Source organism: Caenorhabditis briggsae (assembly GCF_000004555.2).
Source record: "Caenorhabditis briggsae complete genome, chrI, whole genome shotgun sequence".
NCBI classification, from domain to species: domain Eukaryota; kingdom Metazoa; phylum Nematoda; class Chromadorea; order Rhabditida; family Rhabditidae; genus Caenorhabditis; species Caenorhabditis briggsae.
This window is the reverse complement of record NC_013489.2, coordinates 15,006,018-15,027,509: the sequence shown is the minus strand read 5'-3', so window position 1 is coordinate 15,027,509 and position 21,492 is coordinate 15,006,018. Positions and strand designations below refer to the sequence as shown.

General features: G+C 35.5%; 4 protein-coding genes across 4 annotated transcripts; 2 read left to right on the top strand and 2 right to left on the bottom strand.

Annotated features, from left to right (window-relative positions):
* Positions 1–189: 189 nt before the first annotated feature.
* On the bottom strand, positions 190–1,026 carry CBG19778 (the record flags this gene model as incomplete). Its single annotated transcript, XM_002640665.1, has 2 exons — positions 190–898; positions 956–1,026. 2 exons carry the CDS (start codon positions 1,024–1,026, stop codon positions 190–192), a joined length of 780 nt encoding a protein of 259 aa, XP_002640711.1.
* A 1,045-nt stretch (positions 1,027–2,071) lies between these two features.
* On the top strand, positions 2,072–4,994 carry Cbr-unc-59 (the record flags this gene model as incomplete). The annotated part of the gene is made up of 5 exons (XM_002640664.1): positions 2,072–2,225; positions 2,732–2,948; positions 3,170–3,769; positions 3,814–3,892; positions 4,677–4,994. The coding sequence occupies 5 exons, from the start codon at positions 2,072–2,074 to the stop codon at positions 4,992–4,994; spliced, it is 1,368 nt and encodes a 455-aa protein (XP_002640710.1).
* A 401-nt stretch (positions 4,995–5,395) lies between these two features.
* CBG19776 lies at positions 5,396–8,065 on the top strand (the record flags this gene model as incomplete). The annotated part of the gene is made up of 3 exons (XM_002640663.1): positions 5,396–5,724; positions 6,465–7,076; positions 7,849–8,065. 3 exons carry the CDS (start codon positions 5,396–5,398, stop codon positions 8,063–8,065), a joined length of 1,158 nt encoding a protein of 385 aa, XP_002640709.1.
* A 604-nt stretch (positions 8,066–8,669) lies between these two features.
* Positions 8,670–18,047, bottom strand: Cbr-dkf-1 (the record flags this gene model as incomplete). Its single annotated transcript, XM_045241593.1, has 13 exons — positions 8,670–8,718; positions 10,462–10,568; positions 11,550–11,654; positions 11,898–12,255; positions 12,952–13,136; positions 13,406–13,579; positions 14,209–14,597; positions 15,230–15,248; positions 15,271–15,338; positions 15,779–16,033; positions 16,783–17,107; positions 17,513–17,665; positions 17,952–18,047. The coding sequence occupies 13 exons, from the start codon at positions 18,045–18,047 to the stop codon at positions 8,670–8,672; spliced, it is 2,283 nt and encodes a 760-aa protein (XP_045096863.1).
* Positions 18,048–21,492: the final 3,445 nt, after the last annotated feature.

Sequence of the window (21,492 nt, the reverse complement as noted above, 5' to 3'; positions counted from 1 at the left end):
ATGATGCCGCAGTGTCGAGTATTGCGTACTTATGAGAAATTTCTGTTGAAATTTGCATTTTCACCTGGATTTCGGATTTCATAATAAACGAGTAAGAATCAACTTTATTTTTGGGTGGAAAGAGAAAACAATGATAAAATCAACAAAGAAAAGAGCGAACGCAGAATAAAGATCATGAAGTTTTCGGAATCAAATGAGAAGAACAGCATTGATGCATCCATCGTTCTCCGGGTTGTTGGTGACTTGTGCGAATTTTCCCCAAACTACTTTTCCTCCCTGTGTCACCATTCCCAGCTCGGAGACATTCACCTCGATGATGGTTCCTTTTGTGATAACACCCAGCGATGTGTACATCTGACTGGATGGATTCTTCTTGACACCAACAATCGGCAAATGGAACGTCGTCTGAAGTTCTGGATGTGTAACGTGCGCCTTCTTGAATCGAAGTCCCATCGGGCGAATGAATCGTTCGAATTTGGCGGGCTTCCGAGTGAAAGACTCTCCAACGAATGTGACTTTTGTGACCATTCGCTTCCATCCTTTTCGATTCGTTTTTCCAGTTTTCACCACTTTAAATGCCTCGGCATCACTGACAGCGCGTACTTGAGGTATTGGAACATTGAATTTTCCTGCCTTTTGCTTTCTTTTCTGCTTAATCATATTCGAGAGAACTGTTCCTGACGTCTGCTGCTGTCTGTCAAGGAGATACGCTGGCACGGCTCCCTTATCCGGTTGCTCCACTGTATTCTTCTGCTCTTTCTCCTCGTGCTGCTTCAGAAGTTTACGCATCTCCACCTTCTCCGAATATCTCTTCTTGTGGTACAGCTTCGCTTTGTGTCCACGCAACGTCTTCGCCATTTGAGAGCGGTCGTGTGCGGCACGAGCCAGCTTCTTGCGTCTGGAAAATTCGGAATTTTAGAATTTTTTTTTCAGAATTTCAAGGATAAGAACTCACTGTCTCTCCTCATAATCGAGACGACGTCCGTGACGTTTTCTGTGTAGCTCAATGTGCTCGTTCTGCGGCATTCTTTGTTATTTTATATATTACAACAAGCCGAGTGAAGTCTGAAAATTGAAATTTGAAACAGAATATAGATGAAAATCAGCACAGAATTAGCGGGAGAAAGAGGAATTACGAACAACAGTTTTCAATTTTTGAAAATGACATTTTCAGCTCAATTTCTCGATTTTTACAGATCAAGGCTTACTTAAAATTCAAAAATGCAACATTTTCCTAAATTTAGCAAAAGAAAGCCCTCAAAAAAGCGATTTTTGACAGAAGCACATCAAGTGTTAACTTAAAAAATTTTTAAGTACGTTTTCAGCTCATTTTCTCGATATTTCACAGATACAGGCTTACTAAAACACAAAAATACGATAATTTTCAACTTTTTTACTTATTTTTAACCTAGAAAACCCTCAAAAATCGATTTTTAACCATTGAAATGGGTGAAAAAAGAAAAATTTTTCCCCGAAAAAAATGCTTCGTTTAAAGGCGCACCGCGTAAATCGACACCGATATCTCGCAGCGAAAAGGTTTAACCCCGCGAGATTCGAATCTAGATTTTTTTCGGATTTTTCAACGATTTTCGAGGTTTTTAATTGGATTTCAATTTGAATCGAGTAAGAAAAAAGAGGAATCTTGAACAATAATAAAATTCATATAATTTTTAAAGGGGTTTTCAGGTGTTTTCCGTCATTTTTCTATGTCCTTGACCCATTTTGAACGGCTTCCCGCTGATAAATTCGAATTTCAATGTTTTTCGGTGTTCCAAGCCGAATCCTCATCCCATTTCCGTCAATCGAGACACATTCAACTGACCTCTGTCCATCTCCTACAGCTGTCATTTCGCGCAGCGGTCATCCGCGCACACACATACGTCCTATTCGCAGTGCACATCTGTCTTCTCTCTCCTCGTCGCTTCGCTCAATTGATTTTATATTCGAATGACCCATACACACATGTACTACGCACATATAGCCCTTTCTCAAATAATAAGAAGCTTCTTCTCCCTCTTTGTCCTCTCCAGAACCTTCAAATTTTCAAATTTCCCGCCTGAAATTTTCAGAAATGAGTAGTCGAACTACCAATACAACATCAATCAGCTCTTCGAAATCCGACGGTCAGAAGGAGACCCAAAACTATTGGGGATTCGCCAACTTCCCCAATCAAGTCTTCCGGCGCGCCGTGAAAAATGGATTCGATTTCACGTTGATGGTTGTTGGTGAGTTTACTGAGGCTTAGACTACAAACTACAAAAGTTGCTTTCGAAAAAAATTTTGCTTTTTTTGTTAGAAATTGATTCCTGATTGTGAGCGAATTATAATTTCAGCCACGTGGATTTTCGATTTACTGAGGCTAAGAAGACTTTGTAGTTTGTAGTCTCAAAAAATTTGACGAAATTCTAGCCAAAAAACGACCCGAAACGAGTGAAAATAAGCCGAGTTACAACGCTTTGAAGTTTTACTGAGGCTAACGCACTACAAACTACAAATTTCCATAAGCCTCAGTAAAAGTTGCACTGAGTTTTACTGTGGCTTAGGAAGTTCCGTAGCTTGTAGTCTATCAGCCTCAGTAAAATTTCAAATTCAGCGAAATTGTTTACTGAGGCTAACGCACTACAAACTATATGATTTCCTAAGCCTCAGTAAAACTAAAAACGCGCTGTAATTCGGCTAATTTTTGCCATTTCTGGCTCAAAATTTCTGGATTTTCTTCTTTTTTCTACAGGTCGAAGCGGTCTTGGCAAGTCAACATTCATCAACACCCTCTTCCTGGCGGAAATCAACAATTTGAACGAGAAAGAGGCCGCCCATGTCGCGTCTCCACTTCCATCGACGGTTCGTGTCGAAGAGAAGCTTGTGAGACTTCTCGAGAACAGTGTTTCGTTGAATTTGACACTTGTGGATACACCCGGATTCGGTGACGCCGTCAATAATTCCAAATGGTGAGTCACAATTTCTAGGTGCCACGTGGCGATTGATAGAGAGAGCTAAGTAGCTAAATGCTCTTATGGCGACGTTCCAGTCAAACAAGCCACGTGGCATTTCCCAAGTTTTGCTGGTATAGTTCTTCGAAGAGAATATTCTTCCTCAGCTGAAGCTGCGGCGCCACGTGGCTTTTTCGACAACATCACCTCTTCTAGCCGTTCTATCTTCTGATTTTCAGCTACGAGCCGATAGTGAACTACGTGGAAGGCAAATTCTTTCAACAATTCTGCGAAGAGACGAGAATCGATCGTGGCGATAAGCCAGTCGACAAATGCGTCCATCTATGTCTCTATTTCATTGAACCATCAGGCCATGGACTGAAACCAATCGATATCGAGCTGATGAAACATTTACATGGACGAGTGAATATCGTTCCAGTCATCGCTAAAGCCGACTGCTTGACACGCGATGAGCTTCGTCGCTTCAAAGCGCAAATTGTCAAGGACGCCGAGGCGGCGGAGATCAAGCTATACAAGTTTCCGGAACTGGAAGATTCATCGCTGGACAAGGAGAAGGTGGAGAAACTCCGAAAAGCGCTCCCATTCGCGATCATCGGATCGAACATGCTGAAGCAAAAAGATGGGCGGAGCATTCGCTATCGAGAGTATCCATGGGGAACTGTTGAGGTCGAAAATATGGAGCACAATGATTTTTTGACACTCAGAGATATGATTATTCGAACGAATCTGATTGATATGATCGATGTGACCCGGAATGTGCATTATGAGAACTTTAGATACAGACAAATGGAGGGACTGCCGAAGAATGAGAAGAATCGGTTGGTTATTATCAATGGAGCGCATAATGCAAAATAGTTTTCAGCGACCCATTCACCCATTTGGAAGACGAAAAACGTCAAAAAGAGCAAGATTTGGCGGAGAAACGGGAGACTTTGGAGAGAGTGAGTTAGACTACAAACTACAAAACTCAAATTTTTTCCACGAGGCTTCTGAGTTTACTGAGGCGTTAAGACTGCAAACTACAATTTCAGTCAAGCAAAAACACAAAAATGAAAACGCTAGGAAGAAAAATATACTGTTTTGTTAAAAATTGATTCCTGAGCGAATTATGTTGTTTGCCACGTGGCTTTTCGGTTTACTGAGACTTAAAAAACTTTGTAGTTTGTAGTCTCGAAAAAATTTTCCAAAAAATTTGACGAAAAGCCTCAGTAATAGTTGAAGCGAGGTTTACTGAGGCTTATGAAGTTTGTAGTCTATAAGCCTCAGTAAAGCTTTTGCGAAGTTGTTCACTGAGGCTAACACACTACAAACTACAAATTTTCATAAGCCTCAGTAAAGATCGAAGCGAGGTTTACTGAGGCTTATAAAATTTTGTAGTTTGTAGTCTCTAAGCCTCAGTAAACTAGCTACCGGCAAATTTAATTTTACTGAGGCTCAGAAGCTTCTGTAGTTTTTAGCCTCTGTAAACATTCATTTGCCGGCAGCTGGTTTACTGAGGCTTACACTACAAGCTACAATGTTTCGTAAGCCTCAGTAAAACTTAAAAACGCTGTAATTTGGCTCGGTTTCAGCCGTTTTTGGCTCTAAATTTCTCGATTTTTCCTTATTTCTAGGGGACGCCAGCCTCAGTAAGATTTTGCGGATTTTTTTACTGAGAAAAATGCACTACAAACTACAGTTTTTTTCTAAGCCTCAGTTAAACATTCAAAATTATTTTCTTTTCAGGTGTTCAACGAAAAAACGGCGGCTCGCAAGCAACGCAACGATGAGCGAATGTCGGCCCTCGAAGAGTTCGAACTCCAAAATCGTCAAAAAATCGACGCGAAACGTGCGGAAATCATCCGTCTTCGACATGAAATCGGCGAACTTCGAAACGGAACACTGACGTCTTCTCAGACGTCGTTGGCAACAACATATAACGAGAATAGTAGTCAGAATTCCACGTTGAATTCGACCGCCAAATCCAGCCCACCACCGCCAGCAGCCGCCGGTGGAACCATGAAGAAACGCATCGGCGGTCTGGGTCTTTTTAATCGGAATTGATTGATTTTAATTCAATTTTTAACTGTTTGTTTTTCTCTTTTAATTACCCTAATTATGTCTAATTATCACCTAAAATTCCGGAAATTTTCCTTAAAATTTTCAATTAATTATTTCCCATTCATCAAATGCACAATAATTTCAAATATTCCCGCCATGAATAAAAGACTACAAACTATACAACACCCCGACTTGTTATTATTGTGCCTGTCCCATTTTGGAAGAACGAACAACATCCCGAGAGCTTATTAACCAAATTAATTATGAGGTCCAGCGATTAGAGAGTGTGACGAAATGAGAGAGTGTTAGAGAAATAGAGAAGGGGATCAGAGGGAAGGAGAGAGCAAAGCGGACGGACACCTTCTACGTTCATTTGGAGCAGCCTATTCGGAAATTTCTCGAAAATGAAAATTCTCAAATTCCCCGACTCGGTACAGCACTTAATATTCGAGGCTATGCAAGCTCATGAGCTCTTTTTCATGTCAATTTGCTCGAAAAATTCAAAATCGACGATTCGAAAATCGAAAAATCGATTCAAGGCGATTCGATTTTCGAGTGAGACCTATTTCACTGGATTTTTGGCCATTTCGTGCTACGGTAGTTTTAAGGATGAGCAATTTGTGAATGCGGTTGAGTGGAAGATTACGGGGAATAGTAATAGGAATGGAGCGGGCCCGGGAGATTCAAAATTGACAAAGATGGAGTTTGAGGATGGAATGGTTTTGAAGTTTAGGTTGGTTTTTTTTAATTAGGAGAAATCGAAAATTTTGAAAATTTAAATTTTCAAAAAAAAAAATTTTTTTTTGCAAAAATTTAATTTTTCTAAGAAATTCTAATAGTCATAACTTTTGATCTAGAATACTGATTTCTATGAATTTAATATCAAAATATACGGAATTTTACGAATTTTGATTTGATATAAAAATCAGAAAATTTAGATGAAAATCCAAAATTTTGGGACTTTTCAAACAAAAATAATGACAAATTTTTTCGACAATTTTTTAAATGTTGAAATTCTATGAATCATAACTTTTGATCCAAATTACTTATTTGGTAGAATTTTATAATTTTGAATAGAAAATTTCACTGGCTTTAATTTGGTATATTTTTCATCACATTTGGACTGAAAATCAAAAAGTTATGGGTTTTCCAAAAATTGATTTTTTTATCGCAAAAAATTTTTTCCGCCCAAATTCTAAGAATCATAACTTTTGATCGGAGTCACATATTTTTAGAATTTCATATGTTTTGAGAGAAATTTTCATTGGCTTCAATTTGGTATACTTTTCATATAATTTGGAATACAACTCAAAAAGTTATGGGTTTTCGAAAAAAAAAATACTCAAAATTTATTTTTTTCGAAGCTTCAAATTGTCAAACTGCTTTTGTTTTATTTAAACTAACTCGATCCTAATGGTTTTCGTATCAAAATGTAGGAAATGTTCTCAATTTTTCAAAAATTTAAATTTCCAGACTGAAAATCCATCACAAGCCTGACAAACCGCCCATTCTATGCATCGAGGGTAACGACGACTACAGTAGTAAATTGGCACCCGTTCAATTCTTTAACTACGTCAAGGACCTATTTCAAATCACTCAAATCAAGGAATTAAGACTTCGAAGAACTGATTTTTCCGATTTTCCAAAAGATTTGAAATCGGTCAAGAACGCAATTATCGATACCTATTGCCAGTATGTCAATCCTAAAGTTTTCGAAAGATTCTTCTCAAAAATCCACGTGGAAAACTGTTTTATCAGTGAACAAAGCGTTCGTGGACCCATGCAAGAAAACACTCCAATCATGAGAATTCCCAACGTCTTTTTGGAAAACGCCACGTGGCTTCTACCGTATCACCTATACAATTTTCAAGGAAAAAATGCGGTTTTTGAGAACTCGAAATTTATTAAAACTTCAAATTTGCTTCGATTTTTGGAACTATGGATTACTGGAAATTTGGATACTATCGATACTGTAATTTTGTCAACAACTGAAAACACGTGGGGATTTTCAGAAGTTTTGAATGGAATCGACACTTTTCAATGGGATTCGAACAGAAGGGCAAAGACGTTTGTCTATAAGGCGGCGTAAGTATTTGTTTTTTGGAAAACCCATAACTTTTTGAGTATTAGTCCAAATTTGATGAAAATTATACCAAATTAAAGCCAGTAAAATTTTCTATTCAAAATTATAAAATTCTACCAAATAAGTAATTTGGATCAAAAGTTATGATTTTTAGAAATTCGGGAAAAATTTTTCAAATTAAAATTTTGAATTGTTTTTGGAGAGTCCCAAAATTTTGGATTTCCATCTAGATTTTATTAAAAATTATATCAAATTGAAGTTTATACAATTTCCTATTTTTCGGTTTAAAATTCACAAAAAACAGTTATCCAGGTCAAAAGTTATGACTTTTAGAATTATGGGGAAAACATTTTTATGAAAATTTTTGGATTTTTTTGGAGAACCCATAACTTTTCGAGTATTAGTCCAAATTTGATGAAAATTATACCAAATTAAAGCCAGTAAAAATTTCTATTGAAAAATATGAAATTCTCTAAACAAAGTAATCTGGATCAAAAGTTATAACTATTAGAATTTCGGGAAAAATTGTATAAAACATTTTTTATTAAGATCTAGATTTTATGAAAAACATATCAAAGTTGAATAATTTGAAAGCTTCAAAAAATAATTATAGAGAAAGAAATTCAGACCGAACATGTTACAGATTCTAAAAATAATAATAAAAGTTTTCAAAAAAAATTTTTTTTAGATTTTTGAAAAATTGAGAAGATTTCATACATTTTGGCACTAAAACCATTAGGATTGAGTTAGTTTAAATAAAGTTCAAATTTTCAGATTCCGCCGATTCTTCCAAAAGGATTTCAACTTTTTTGATTGCTCAGAAGGAAGTGATATCAAGAAAAGCACCGATGGAACCCTGGCTACTATTCGACTTTTGTCTGAAACTCGATCTGGAATCTCCAAATTCTATTTCGTATTCTTTGTCTGGCATGACACTTTCCCATCACCTGAGAACTATCAAAATGAGGAGCCTAATTATCAATTTGTTTAATAATTTTTCAATTAATTGAGATATAAATGAATTTTTCACTTTTTTTTGAATTTCATAAGATTTTTAAATGAAAATAGAACTAAAAAACGAATTTTAGCACAAAATTTGGCTGAAAAATCCACAAAAATCAAAGAAATCGTCAAAAAATGCCAAAAAATTCGGTTGAAAAATTAAAAATCTAAAATTTCGCGCTAATTTATGACTGAAAATGTGCATTGCGGCCGATGCACCATACCTGACGCGCAAAAGGAATAATTGAATTTTAAAGCTGAAATCGATACAAAAAGAGTTGAAAAATTGATCAGAAGGAAACAGAAAAATCGAAATTTCAAAAAAATCAAAAAATTTAAATTTTCATTAAATTTCCGGACAAACAGACACACAGACAGAGAACATTGCATTTTTTTGTTGAAATTGAAAAGTAGAAAGAAAGAGAAAAAGTGATTTGACAAGAGAAATGAGATGATGTACATGTGGAGAATTATTATGCAAGATATGTGGGGCAAATGCGCTCCATTGAGAAATTCTCAATAGAGCAGACTTGCATAATGGGAGAGTGAGCACCGATTATTTGGAAATAAATTAAGAATATTTAGGAAACTGATTAACGAAGCGGACCATAGAGAACATCGTCTTGAGGACTGGTTAGGTATCTGAAAATTTTGAATTTCAGAAAAATGAAAATGCGCTCCATTGAGAATTTTTAGAAAATTCGTCGTAATTCGGCTAGTTTTCAAGATTATTAAATGGTTTTTAGTGCAAAATATAGGAAATTAAAAATAGGTTCAAATCATTAAATTAGAAATGAAAAAATTTTTTTTTCGAAATTCCGAAAACGCGCTTTATTGCTAATACTCGTTTTGAGGTTCATAAATCAGTTAGTTTCAAAGATTTAAGACATTTGAATTCCTAATTTCAGAAATTCCCACTTTCCGTGTGTCCGAAATTTCCGAGTTTCTTCATTTTCAAAAGTAATATTTTCCCGATATCGGAATTTTTGAATACCGTACTTTCTCGAATAGATGCCCACATACAGAATCTCTTGTTTTTCCTAGAATGTTCCTGGATTTTCTGATTACAGATTGTTAGGGTTTCTGAAATTCAGATATTAAAAAAACCCACACACATCCCTAATTCTAAGCCTTTGGTTTCAGATCACCTTGAAAAATTAGGGAAGTGATTACAATACCTGTATACTTATAGAGAACGCTTCACCTTTTTTTCAGGCAAAACGTTTGGAGGATACAACAATTCGGGGGTACAAAGGGGTACAAAACTCACAGTTTGGGAGTACAAAACTGACCCTTTTTCAGTATTTGTATAGTATTTTGTACCCCCGAATCGCGGATTTTTTACCCCTTAAATTGCTAGGATGTTCTGAAATTTCCTAGAATTTTCTGGAATTTTCTGGAATTTTCTGGAATTTTCTGGAATTTTCTAGAATGTTCTGGATCTTTCTGGAAGTTTTTGGAATTTTCTAGAATCTTCTTGAGCTTCCTGGAATTTTCTGGAATTTACTGGAATTTTCTGGATCTTTCTGGAAGTTTCTGGAATTTTCGAGAATGTTCTGGAACTTTCTTTAATTTTTTGGAACTTTCTAGAATTTTCTGGATTTTTCTGGAATTTTCTGGAATTTTCTAGAATTTTCCGCATAACTTAAGAACCTTGTATTCAAAAGGAAACTACTATGACCCATTTACAGTAGTCCACAGGATCGAAATTCAAGTGATAATAAAAAAAAAACGAAATTTTCGAAATTTTTCAGTTCTGAAGATTTGTGCTCAATTTCATGTAGGCAACGCACAGATAGGCCAAAAAACCGTTTTGCAAAATTTCGTGAAGTTTTATTGAGTTTGAGCATAGTTTTGAAATTTTCAATTCTCAACACTGTAGCTTCCCTATAAGCTAGAAGGCCCAGGACACCATAGACATGAAGCGCTCGGCAGTCCATGACTACATACCACACACCACTATAGGAGTCCCACGCGCCTTTGAGTTATTCAAGTTAATGTCCGAGACGGACACACACACAGACACACAGAAAAGTTTCCTTAGAAAGAAGTAGATAGGGAATTTCATATTTCACAAAATTGAAACTTCAGTTTTTCGAAATTCAAAATTCGAAAGTTAGAAAACGCGCTCTATTGATAAAAAATTTAAAAGCCTATAATTTGATTATTTTCATGAATTTTAAAGCGATTTTCGAATGTAATTGTTAGAAATTGAACGCCTCAACTTCAAAAACTTCCATTTCGAAAATTCAAAACAAGCAAATGCGCTCCAGTGAACCTAACACATAACTCAGCTAGTTATGCATCGTTTTTCATAATTTTTGGTTCAAAAAATTGGAAATTTGAATTCAAATGTTTTCAAAATAATTTTGAAAAAAAACGAACCTCGGTGTATTCAACCGAACCTCCAAATCTCGTAAATCTCGATACAACTGTTCTCCTTTCAACCATCCATGCTCCAGACACTTTTCTATAGACATTCGTGCTTCGATCTGGAAAAATATTTAAATATTAAAAAAAAAATAAATCTACAGTAATCCATATTTTAGAAACAAAGCTATCGTAATCATCATTCAGAAATCTATCGTAATCCTTAAAAAAAATACAGTAATCCTAATTTGAAAAGCTACAGTAATCTTTTTTCAACAATCTACAGTACTCCTCATATTCCGAAAGAAAAGCTACCGTAATCCTTCCATTTCGAAAAAAAACTACAGTAATCTTCATTTCAAAGGCTACTGCAATCCTAATTATCAAAAAAACTACATTAATCCTTTTTTTAACCCTCACTTTTCACAGAACTTTTCACACAATCCACAGAACACAGTAACCCATACTTTCGAAAAAAAACTACCGTAACCTTCATTTTTCATTTCTAACTTTTAAAGAAACAACTACAGTAATCCATTTCTTGATTTTTATGTTGATTAAAAGTTTAAAGTTTAAAAGTTGATTTAAAAATTTTCAAAAGTCTAAAGCACTGAAGAGTTCTGCTTGAAATTTTAGAAATTTTGAGCCTAAAACCATCGAAAATGGTTGAAAACGAGTCGAGAAACTACGCTGCAAAGTTTTGACTGAGGCTTATAGCAATTTGTAGTTTGTAGTCACTTAGCCTCAGGAAAAACTTCCAAGTGCTGTATCTGCGGCTCATTATACTACCATTTTTGATGGCTTGAAAGTCTCAATATAAACTTACCTTGCGCTGAATTTCGCGTACATATCTAGAATAATTGGAAGGCTAATTTCTCTTTTCAAATTGCACCTATCAGAATTATCTCCGATTCGAAAAAAAACTACCGTAATCCTTCAATTTCGAAAATTTGCCCAAAATCATCTCTTTAAAACCTACAGTAATCTTTGAGTTCCAAAAAAAAATTACAATAATCCTCTAAATTTGAAAATTTGCACCCGATTTTTGAAAAAATTAATACCAAAATATGGAAAATTTTTGAAATTCTTCAAAAATACAGTACCTCGACTTTAAGCAGCTTCTGAATGAGATCAACTGCCAATGGTTCGACTTCACTCCATGGCTCCGTTGGGAACATGAATGACGCGTTTTGGATTTGTTCCGAAATCTGAAATAGAGCGCATTTGCATTTTTGAGCATTCTGAACTCGAAGTCCCAATAGGAAATTTCAAATAATTGAATTCAGAAAACGCGCTCTATTGCTAATACAATTCGAGAGCTCATGAAATTCTTCTATATCTTTCTGGGCTCTTCCAGATCCTTCTGGATCCTTCTAGATACTTCCCGAGGTTTCCAACGTATTCTATTCAAAAGTAAAACAAAGTTCTTTCAAAAATTCTCAATAGAGCGCACTTACCTCTTCTCCCTCGTTGAAAGGGAATGTTCCAGAAAGTGTGACATAGATGATAACTCCAACGGACCACATATCCAATGATTTATTGTATCCTTTTCTTTGTAATACTTCTGGAGGAAGATACGCAGGCGTACCGACTACAGTCTTCCTAAACTGAGACTCTGGAATAAAACGGGCGTATCCGAAATCACAAATTTTCGTTTGCGGAAAATTTGAGCCCATATCCGATAGAAGCACATTTTCAGGTTTTAGATCACAATGAGCAATGCCTTGATCGTGTAGATATTTCAGGGCGCAGAGAATTTGAACGAGCAGGAATTTGGTGGCACGAGAGTTCAGGCGACCCAGTTCTTGACTGGAAAAAAAGGGGGATTAGGACGTTTGCATTGGAGCGAACATGCTTTTTTTTTCAATTTTTGAAATTCCGTGAATAGAATGCCTTAACTTTGAGTATTTATATCTCGATTCCTGTAGAAGATATCAAAAAGTAGTCAACTGATAAAATGTTTATCATAAAACCAGCAACATTTTATTACTTGACTATTTTTTGATAACATTCACAGGGACCGAGATAAACTAGGTCAACGGTAGAAGTTTAGGGTCATTCTATCAGAGTGATTTCGGTATTTTTGGACATCTATTGGAGAACTTGTAACTTTTTTCGTTTTTGATGAAATTTATTGAATTATATATTACTTAAAATTAATGAACATTTCTCACAATTTTGTATGATTTTCTCAATCATTGGTCGATTATTTCAAAAGTTATGGTCATTTGAAATTTTTATATCATTGTACTTAGAAGACCACCCGAACCGTCCATTTTGAGCTCAATTATCTCGGTTCCTATAAAAGATATCAAAAAGTGGTCAACTGATAAAATGTAGCTAATATTATGATAAAGAATTTATTAATTAACAAAATTTTGATATCTTTTATAGGAATCGAGATAATTGAGCTCAAAGGGAAGATATACGGAAACTCAATTTTTTCAATAACTTTCAAAAAAGTCAAATTTTAAGCATTTTTAATTCTCAAGCTTATATTCTTACCTCAAAATCATCTCCAACATATCCCCATTCATCTTTTCCATCACCACAAAAATCTTATCCTTCGTCTCGCACATGAATTCCAGACAAACGATTCCGGGATGACATGTTTGTTGGAGAATCGCCACTTCGGCTCTCATCGATTCCGCTCCACTCCCTTTCTTTGAGAAACGCTCTTTGGAAATTACCTGAAAAAAGGTTTTTGGGCTTTCAATTGAAAAAAAAAGAAAAAAAAAGGAAAATGCTTTGGGTAGGAGTCGAACCAACAAGTCCACTCCTGGCTAGACCAAGGGTGTAAGAGTTAGGCACTCCGCCACAGCGCACACTTCTAGCCTTGGTGTGGAGGGCGTACACAACATGGTGCGTTGCCGCAGCTCCAAAGGGAGCCAGGGAAGTCAGGAAGAAAGGGGGGCAACATTCAAAAATAAAAAAAATAGTCTCAAGAGAGCGCACTTACCTTCACCGCCACTTCCTTTCCAGAGTGCCTTTGAATGGCTGAGTAAACCGTTCCAAATTGTCCACTTCCTAGTGTTTTATCACTTAAAACTTGATAAAGATTCGCGAATTCCAACGCTTGCTCAGCGTTCTCCTCGTTGTTTCGAGATGGTGGTTGCAGTGATTCTTTGATGAACTGCAAAAAAAAATAGTTATTTGGTTTGGCGGGAGTTTGAAAGATTTTGAATTTTTAAAAAGTTCTAGAATTGGTTACCTTATGTCTTCTAACAGAAGCCCAGTGAGGGCTTATCCCGCCCTAGCCTACAACTTTGAGCTCAATTATCTCGAAACCTGTTAAAGATGTAAAGAATTTGACAACTGATAAATTGCTTATCATAATATCACAAATATTTTATTAGTTCACAAATTTTTCATATCTTTAACAGAAACCGAGATAATTGACCTCAAAGTTGACGGTTTGGAATTGATCCCATATTTCAAAAAGCTATAACTTTTGAATTAATTGGCCAATTTTAAAGAAATTTATGTTAAATTGTAGGCAGTTTTTAGTTCTTTAGTTTGATATAATTTTCATATGATTTGATCAAGAACTGATAAAGTTACAACTTCTCCAAGAGATGACCAAAAACTGAATGCTAGGAATTTATCAAAAATTTTAACTGGCTATAACTTTTGCTGCTATTGGTTAATGTTTATGAAATTCACAGCAATTATAGCAAATCTCATGGGCTATAATTTAAATTTTTGTTCACAAAATAAAAGTGAAAAATCAAAAAGTTATGAAATTCAAAAAAAAAAGGTCACCTGAAACCACATGGTGGTATTAGAAGTGGGTCGAACACTCATACTCCTTGGAATCTTCTTCGGTGGACCACCAGAGAACGCATGATAATCCTCACCAACGCAGAATACGGTATTCGTAGTTGTTCGAATTTCAAAACAGTGTGGCGGATGTTTAGCCAGGACGGATTTCCCATTATTCTGTACAACAGACGTGATCTCGGCTAACGGAATGATACGGTAGACGCGATTCGGATTAACGCCGATCCCTTCGGAATATTCATTATACAAATGAATCGCGTTGTTTTGCATCATCCAATAATGTTTTAGACGACGTTCTGGATCGGATAGAATGAAGTGAATCATCCAGCCTTCGAGATTCTTCTTCTCTGTTGCTCGTACTCCGACTTGTCCTGAAAAAAATGATTATCAGTGGAGCATGGATGGTAGATGTTTGTTTTTGACCTAATTTACCAATTTTGAAGAAATTCTGTTTGTTAAAAAAGTCAAACAAAAGTGACAGGTGTGGAATAGCCCAAAGGTGTAAATCTTGTGTTTCTTTAAAAACTCTCGCCTGGTAAAACCCTTCAAGACAACTGTATATCACTTCGTAACATTAACTTTTTTGGTCATCTCTTGGAGAAATTATAACTTTATCAATCTTTTGTCAATTTTCATAAACATTATGTTTTAAAGGTGGTGTACGGTGAAATTTTTTATAGCATCAAAATGTGCAGAAATGCATGTAGATTGACATAAAAATAAAGAAAAAATTCAAAAAAAAATTCCTTCATCGAGAAAAACGCATCGAAAAATACGCTGAAAGCCCTTAGGGACGAGGTTTTTTCTAGGCCGCCCGGTGAGTAAAAGCGCGCGAATTCAAACTTTTAAATTTTTTTCGCCCGTTTTCACTGTTTTTTCGGGTTTTTTCAAGATTTTTCTAGGTTTTTGTCAATTTTTCTTCCAGATACGTCGGAAAATTTGAAAAAACAGTGAAAACGAGCGAAAAAATTGTAAAAGTTTGAATTCGCGCGCTTTTACTCACCGGGCGGCCTAGAAAAAACCTCGTCCCTAAGGGCTTTCAGCGTATTTTTCGATGCGTTTTTCTCGATGAAGGAATTTTTTTTTGAATTTTTTCTTTATTTTTATGTCATCTACATGCATTTCTGCACATTTTGATGCTATAAAAAATTTCACCGTACACCACCTTTAAAGGTGGGGGGACAGGAGATTTTTCGTAGTTTTTTTGTAGCTAGAGTATGCATTCTACCGTGACGGTGTACAACGCTTAATGTCACTCTGCGTACAGCTGTCGTCCTCGCCTTTATGTATGCAATCGGGCGTGCGCTTTCTCTTTGCCAGCGTAGCTCAGTCGGTAGCGGCGCCGCACCCTCAATCATCGCCCTCACAAGTTCAACTCCTCCAGGGGCATCTTTGAACGGAATTTCGAGAACATTATTTTTTTCATGTCCCCCCACCTTTAAAGTACTTGAAATTTCCTACAATTTGGCATAATTTTCATAAAAATTGGTTCAGTATAACAAAAGTTATAGCCAATTCAAAACTTCCAAACGCTTCGAAAAAGTGGAAATACCTGGTAATCGAAACAGTGGAATATTGTCTGAAGAAGACGCTTGTTCAGCCTCCGAATCGGCAAAATTGACTCTTGAAATCGCATTTTCTGATAGAATGCAATTCGAGGGAAGTTCCATTGCACACTTTCGATGCACATTCACACCACAATCTCGACATTTTAGGCCTTGTTTCATTAGACCAACCAGCAAGTGATCACACACTTTACATACTGTGAATTGACGATAACTGTGCTCGATTAGCGTGTGGGGGAGGCCTGAAATATGATTTTTTGGAATCTTTGAGATGTTTTGAGATGTTTTGATGCCAAGTTTGGGGGTTTTGGGTCAAAATTGATTAATTTTGGAGAATTTGAATTTTTTTGGGATTCTTGATAATTTCGAATTTTTTTAATTTTCGCGATTTTCGAAAATTTCTAGTTTTGAATTTTCGAAAATTACGAATTTTAAAGATTTTTTTAATTTTCTAGTTTTCGGGATTTTCGGGATTTTAAATTTTTGGATTTTTCCAAATTTTCCAATTTTTGGAAATTATAAAAATTTTGGATATTTCATTATTTTGGAAGTTTCGGCTCTTTTGAATTACTGAAAATTTCCAATTTTCAGGATTTTTTGAATTTTTGGGATTTTTGATATTTTTAAATTTTTAGAGTTATTAAAAAAATCCGAAATTCTAGGATTTTTGAAATTTTAGAATTTTAAGGATTTTTGAAAATTCGAAAATTTGGGATTTTTCAAAAACTCTGTAACTTTGCTCATTCTTGATCAATTTTAGAAATTCAAACAGATTTGAGTTTTATAAAATATTTCAAACATTTTAAAATTAAATTCCAGTATTTTCAACTAAATTTTTTTTAAAAAATCATTTTTATGATAATTTCTGATATCCAAATGACATTAACTTTTGACTTCATCAACCGATTTCTTTAAATTTTAGACTGAAATGTAGGAAAATACAATTTCTATAAAATTCAACTGCTTTGAAATTGACTACTTTTCGAAAAACTCACCAGAAGGCGTTGGCAGCGCGGACACCTGAATTCCAGTAGGCGTTGGTGGCAGTGGGGGTAACATGGGCGGTCGAGAAGACCCCTGTCCTGTGGTAGGGGATCCAGATGCTCCACAATTATTCCTTGCTGCATTCGAACACGTTTATGAAAATTCCTATTGCAATTTTTGCATTTAACTCCTTGTCTCAATAACCCAGTGAGCAATTCTCCACAGAAATCGCAAAATGTTGGAAGCATATAGGATTCGGGTTCTACGACATGTGGGATTACGGCGGTTTCTGTTCGATCCACTAGAATTATTTCTAGAATACATCCCGGGTTCTGAAAATGGGAATATTTTCATTGGGGCGCTTTTGCCACTGTATTTGCTAATAGTCCACAATATACGTTCACTTTGAGCTCAATTATCTCGGTTCCTATAAGAGATATCAGAAATTCGTCAACTGATAAAATATTGGTGATCAAGTGATGCATAATTTACCATTTGACAAATTTTTGTTATTTTTTATAGAAATTGAGATAATTGAGTTCAAAGACAAGTACTTCACATAGCCACCCTTCTTGTGGGTTTATTGACTTTGAAGTTAATTATAATTATTAAAATGTGTAAAATAAAATTCTACACATTTCTGTAGTTTTACACTTTTTGATATCTCTTCTAGGAACCGAGATATTTAGAAGAAAAGTGTCAGGCACAGAAATTCTCCGTAGAGCGCATTTTCAAACTTTCGAAAAACTTGCAATTTGACTGGGAGAGGTGATTGGAAAAAGCAAAGTTGGTGAATTGTACTCGTGACGAAACAAATACATATTTCGAGTATCCAAACTTCCGAATCCCTGTACTATCTGACGTGCTCGCTCCATTAACATGTCTAGCATCTGGAATAGAAATTTTGAACGAGTTGAAAATGCAAATGCGAACTTTTTTGGCACCTATTTTTTATTAAAATCATTCGAAACAGCTACAAACATTCGAAATTTTTAAATTTCTACCGAATGCAAAGGCGCTCTACCGAACAAAATTGATAGGTTGCAAATTCAAAAACTAGCGATTAATCCAGCTGAATTTCTACAAATTTTAGCTGAGAAATCGCTAGGAAATCTTCAAAACTAGCCCAGATTCAAATTTACAAAAAATGCAAATGCGCCCTAATCAGAAACCAACCTGTTCATGTCTAATCAACGGAACCATTTCCTTGGTCCCTCCATACCGTAACACCACGTGGTCCCCAAAATCCGTGGTGGACCCAGATGTGTCCATCCTGAAAACTGATATTTAGAAATTATCAATAGAGCGAATTTGCTTTTCACAAAAAATATCAAGGGAATATGACTCAGAATGACTGCCCTCCTTTTATCAATGAAAAAATAATGGAACAGTATATAAATATTTGATGATGGTCTCGCCGCGATCTCTTGTCCCCCACCATCGGTCACTTTGTGACGTAGGCGCGGAAAGTGGGCGGAGCCTTGTGTTTCGATGATTTTTCGTCGAGTGGATTTTCGATGTTTTATAATTGCCCAGGTGCCGTCGGCTATTAATTGGTCTACGGTTTGATATGAGTCATAGTGCATGGCAAGTTCGCTCTAGTGTTTAAAGAAAGAAAAAAGGAAATGCCATAGCGGGGAGTCGAACCCCGGAGTGCACCACCATGGTGAGCAGCGCCCAAAAGCGTTAGCCGTTGCGCCATTGGCGTCATGTGAAAAAGAGGGGTGGAGGGCGTAGACAAAAGGGTGAATTTTAGGGATTTTCAAGGGAAGAGAGAGAGGGGGGGGGGATTGTGAAGATCTGTAATAGAAAGTTGAAATTTTCTGATTTTTTAAAGATTTTTGTTCTGTGAATTTTGTTGAATCAAGAAAAACGAAAAAGCCTGAAAAGCTGAAAATTAAAAAAAAATTCTGAAAAAAAAGAAAATTTCTGAAAGACAAATTATTTGTGATATTTGAAATGTTTGAATTTTTCTTTTTAATATTTTACAAATGTGCTCTATTGGCATTTTTTATAATCTATTTTCCAAAATAATTCCGAATATGATAGAAAAGGAATTTCAAAAAATAACGGAATTCAAAAAAATTTTTTTCGAAATTTCAAAATTAATAAGTCATTCGGTTGTTTTGGTTTTAAAAAATCGATTAAAAAGTACTTGGTCATAAAAAAAAATCTAAAAAAACAAAAAAAGAAGTAAAATCCCACAAGAGGGTTCGAACTCCTGACCCTCTGCACCAACACCAAAAGCGTGCGCCACTACAACACGGCGACATTTCCTTAGAGAGCTCCAAATGGCATAGAAAACACCGCCGCTTTTCGAAAGTCTTCTTGAACTTGAACACGTGGATTTGAAGGAAATCAAATGTGTCATCTGGGCAGTAGGGACAGAGAAAAAAGATAGGAATCTTTGAATAGATAAAAAGGAAAACGAAGATTTTGATCTACTTTTTCAAAAAACAAACTTTTAAAGGTACAGCAAGGAAAATAAAAAAGAACATGTAAAATAAAAAATGTATTGTACAACATATTGTGTATATATATTCATTCATTCGATTCTCTCTTTTTTCTGTGTTTGGGAAAAGATGGAACTGGACATAACACAACAGAGAGAAAGAGAGAGAGAAAGATGAGAGAGTATAGAGAACAGAGACCCGCAGAGATTCAGAGAAAGGCACTGCGCGGTGACATACAGTCTTGGTTGAGAGAACCGGTTCCTCTCGGAAAAGTTTAGAGATTTTTAAAGGGGTTGGAGACGCAGACACATTGAGAAACAGCATGTTGTTTTGGGAATAGTTTTGGAAGAAAAAGGTTTTTGACAATTTTCGATTTTTTCCGATTTTTCCATTTATAGAACTTTGAAAATACAGAGGTCCATATTTTCTAAAAACTACAGTAATTCTTGAATTCCAGAAATCAAGCAACCATAATCCTAAAATTTGGGAACTACAGAAATCCTCTTCTGAAATACAACAATCCTTTAATTCCAAAAAAACTACAGTAATCCTCAAAATCTAAAAAACTACAGTAGTTCTTTATTTTAGAAAGCTACAGTAATCCTGAACTTTCAAAAAGAAAGATTCCGTAATCCTGAAATATTAAAAAAAAACGAAAAAAATCTTCAAATTTCAAAAAATCTACAGTAGTCCTTACTCTCAATAAACTACCGATATCTCAAAATTTTTACAAATTACAGTAATCCTTAAGAAAACAAAATACAGTGACTCCCATTTTGGAACACTACCTTAATCCTCAATTTTTCATTTGTATATTTTTTGAAATTACAGTAATCCTCAGAATCCAAAAACTACCGTATTCCTCAAAAAACTAAAGTAAATCTCAATTTTTCATTTTAATAGTTATAGAAGTATCCGAGACTTGAAGTATAGTGAATCCTTCAATCCCGAAAATCGAAATACAGTAATCTTCATTTTATTAATTTACAGTAATCCTTGAATTCAAATCCCAAAAAAACTACCGCAATCCTAATTTTTTATTTTTGAAATACAGTAACCCTCAAATTTCAAAAGATCCACAGTAATCCCGATTTTACATAAACTACCGTAATTCTTAATTGAAAAACTACAGTAACCCAAAATTTTGAAATATACAGTAGTCCTCCTTTTCCAAAAACTTACTGAAACGCTAAAATTCCAGAGCTACAGTAATATTTAAAATTCGGAAATTCGGAAAGCTACAGTAACCCTCAATTGTTCACCGTTAAAAATTTCAAAATACAGTAATCCTCGTATTCAAAATAACTACAACTCCGAAAATCAAATTACCGTAATCCTTAAGTTGAGAAAACTCCTGTAATCCTGAATGTTCAAAACTACCGTAATCTGTACATTTTGAATAATTGACAAAGACATAAATATCCTAAAACCCCAATTTTGGGACATGAGAATCTAAAACCAACTACCGTAATTTTCGTTTTTTTTTAATCTACAGTAATCCTTTAAAAATCTGGGAATTTCGAAAGCTACAGTAATCCCAGAGAGAACCACTTCTTCCAAAATCCAAAGACCAAACCTCTAAATATTCCACTTGATCTTTCGCACCTATCATTTTCTTTTCTCCGAAATGCAAAAAAAATATTTTTTTTGCAAAATTTCAACCCCCCCCCCCCTCCGGGTGCAATAAAATATTACCAGTATAAAATCCCAAGTTTTTACCCCAAAAAGTCAACCATGTTCCATCGTCTCATCGTCCTCTTCGCTGTAAGTTCTCAATAGAGCGCACCTGCAACTCTCTACAATCAAAATTCCAGCTCTTCTTCCTCGCCTCAGCTGTCACCATCGCGCCACCAAAGCCAACATGCAAGGTTGTCTCAGATTGCCCAAAGTTCGGACATGACCAATTCCAATGCATCAAGGGAGAGTGTGTCACCATTCAACACAAGGTCAAGCATCATTGAACCTAACTTGTTTTGAGCTGAAATTTCAATGAACATCTTCAAAGAATCTCTTTTAATTTGAATTTTTGCCTCAACGGATAACCCCGAAGAGGCGATTCCAAAAATTATAGTTATCCAACACGAGGGTACGACGAATTCGAACGCTTGCAAAATCAAACAGACCTTCGATCGATTCTGCGACTCTCGTGCTTTTCATCAATATTCATCAATGAGATTTTTGAACTATGTCATATTTTCAAATGACACCTCTCTGACGCAGAAACTCCTCGATAATTCGCGGCTACCGAGCTCTCGACAACAAAA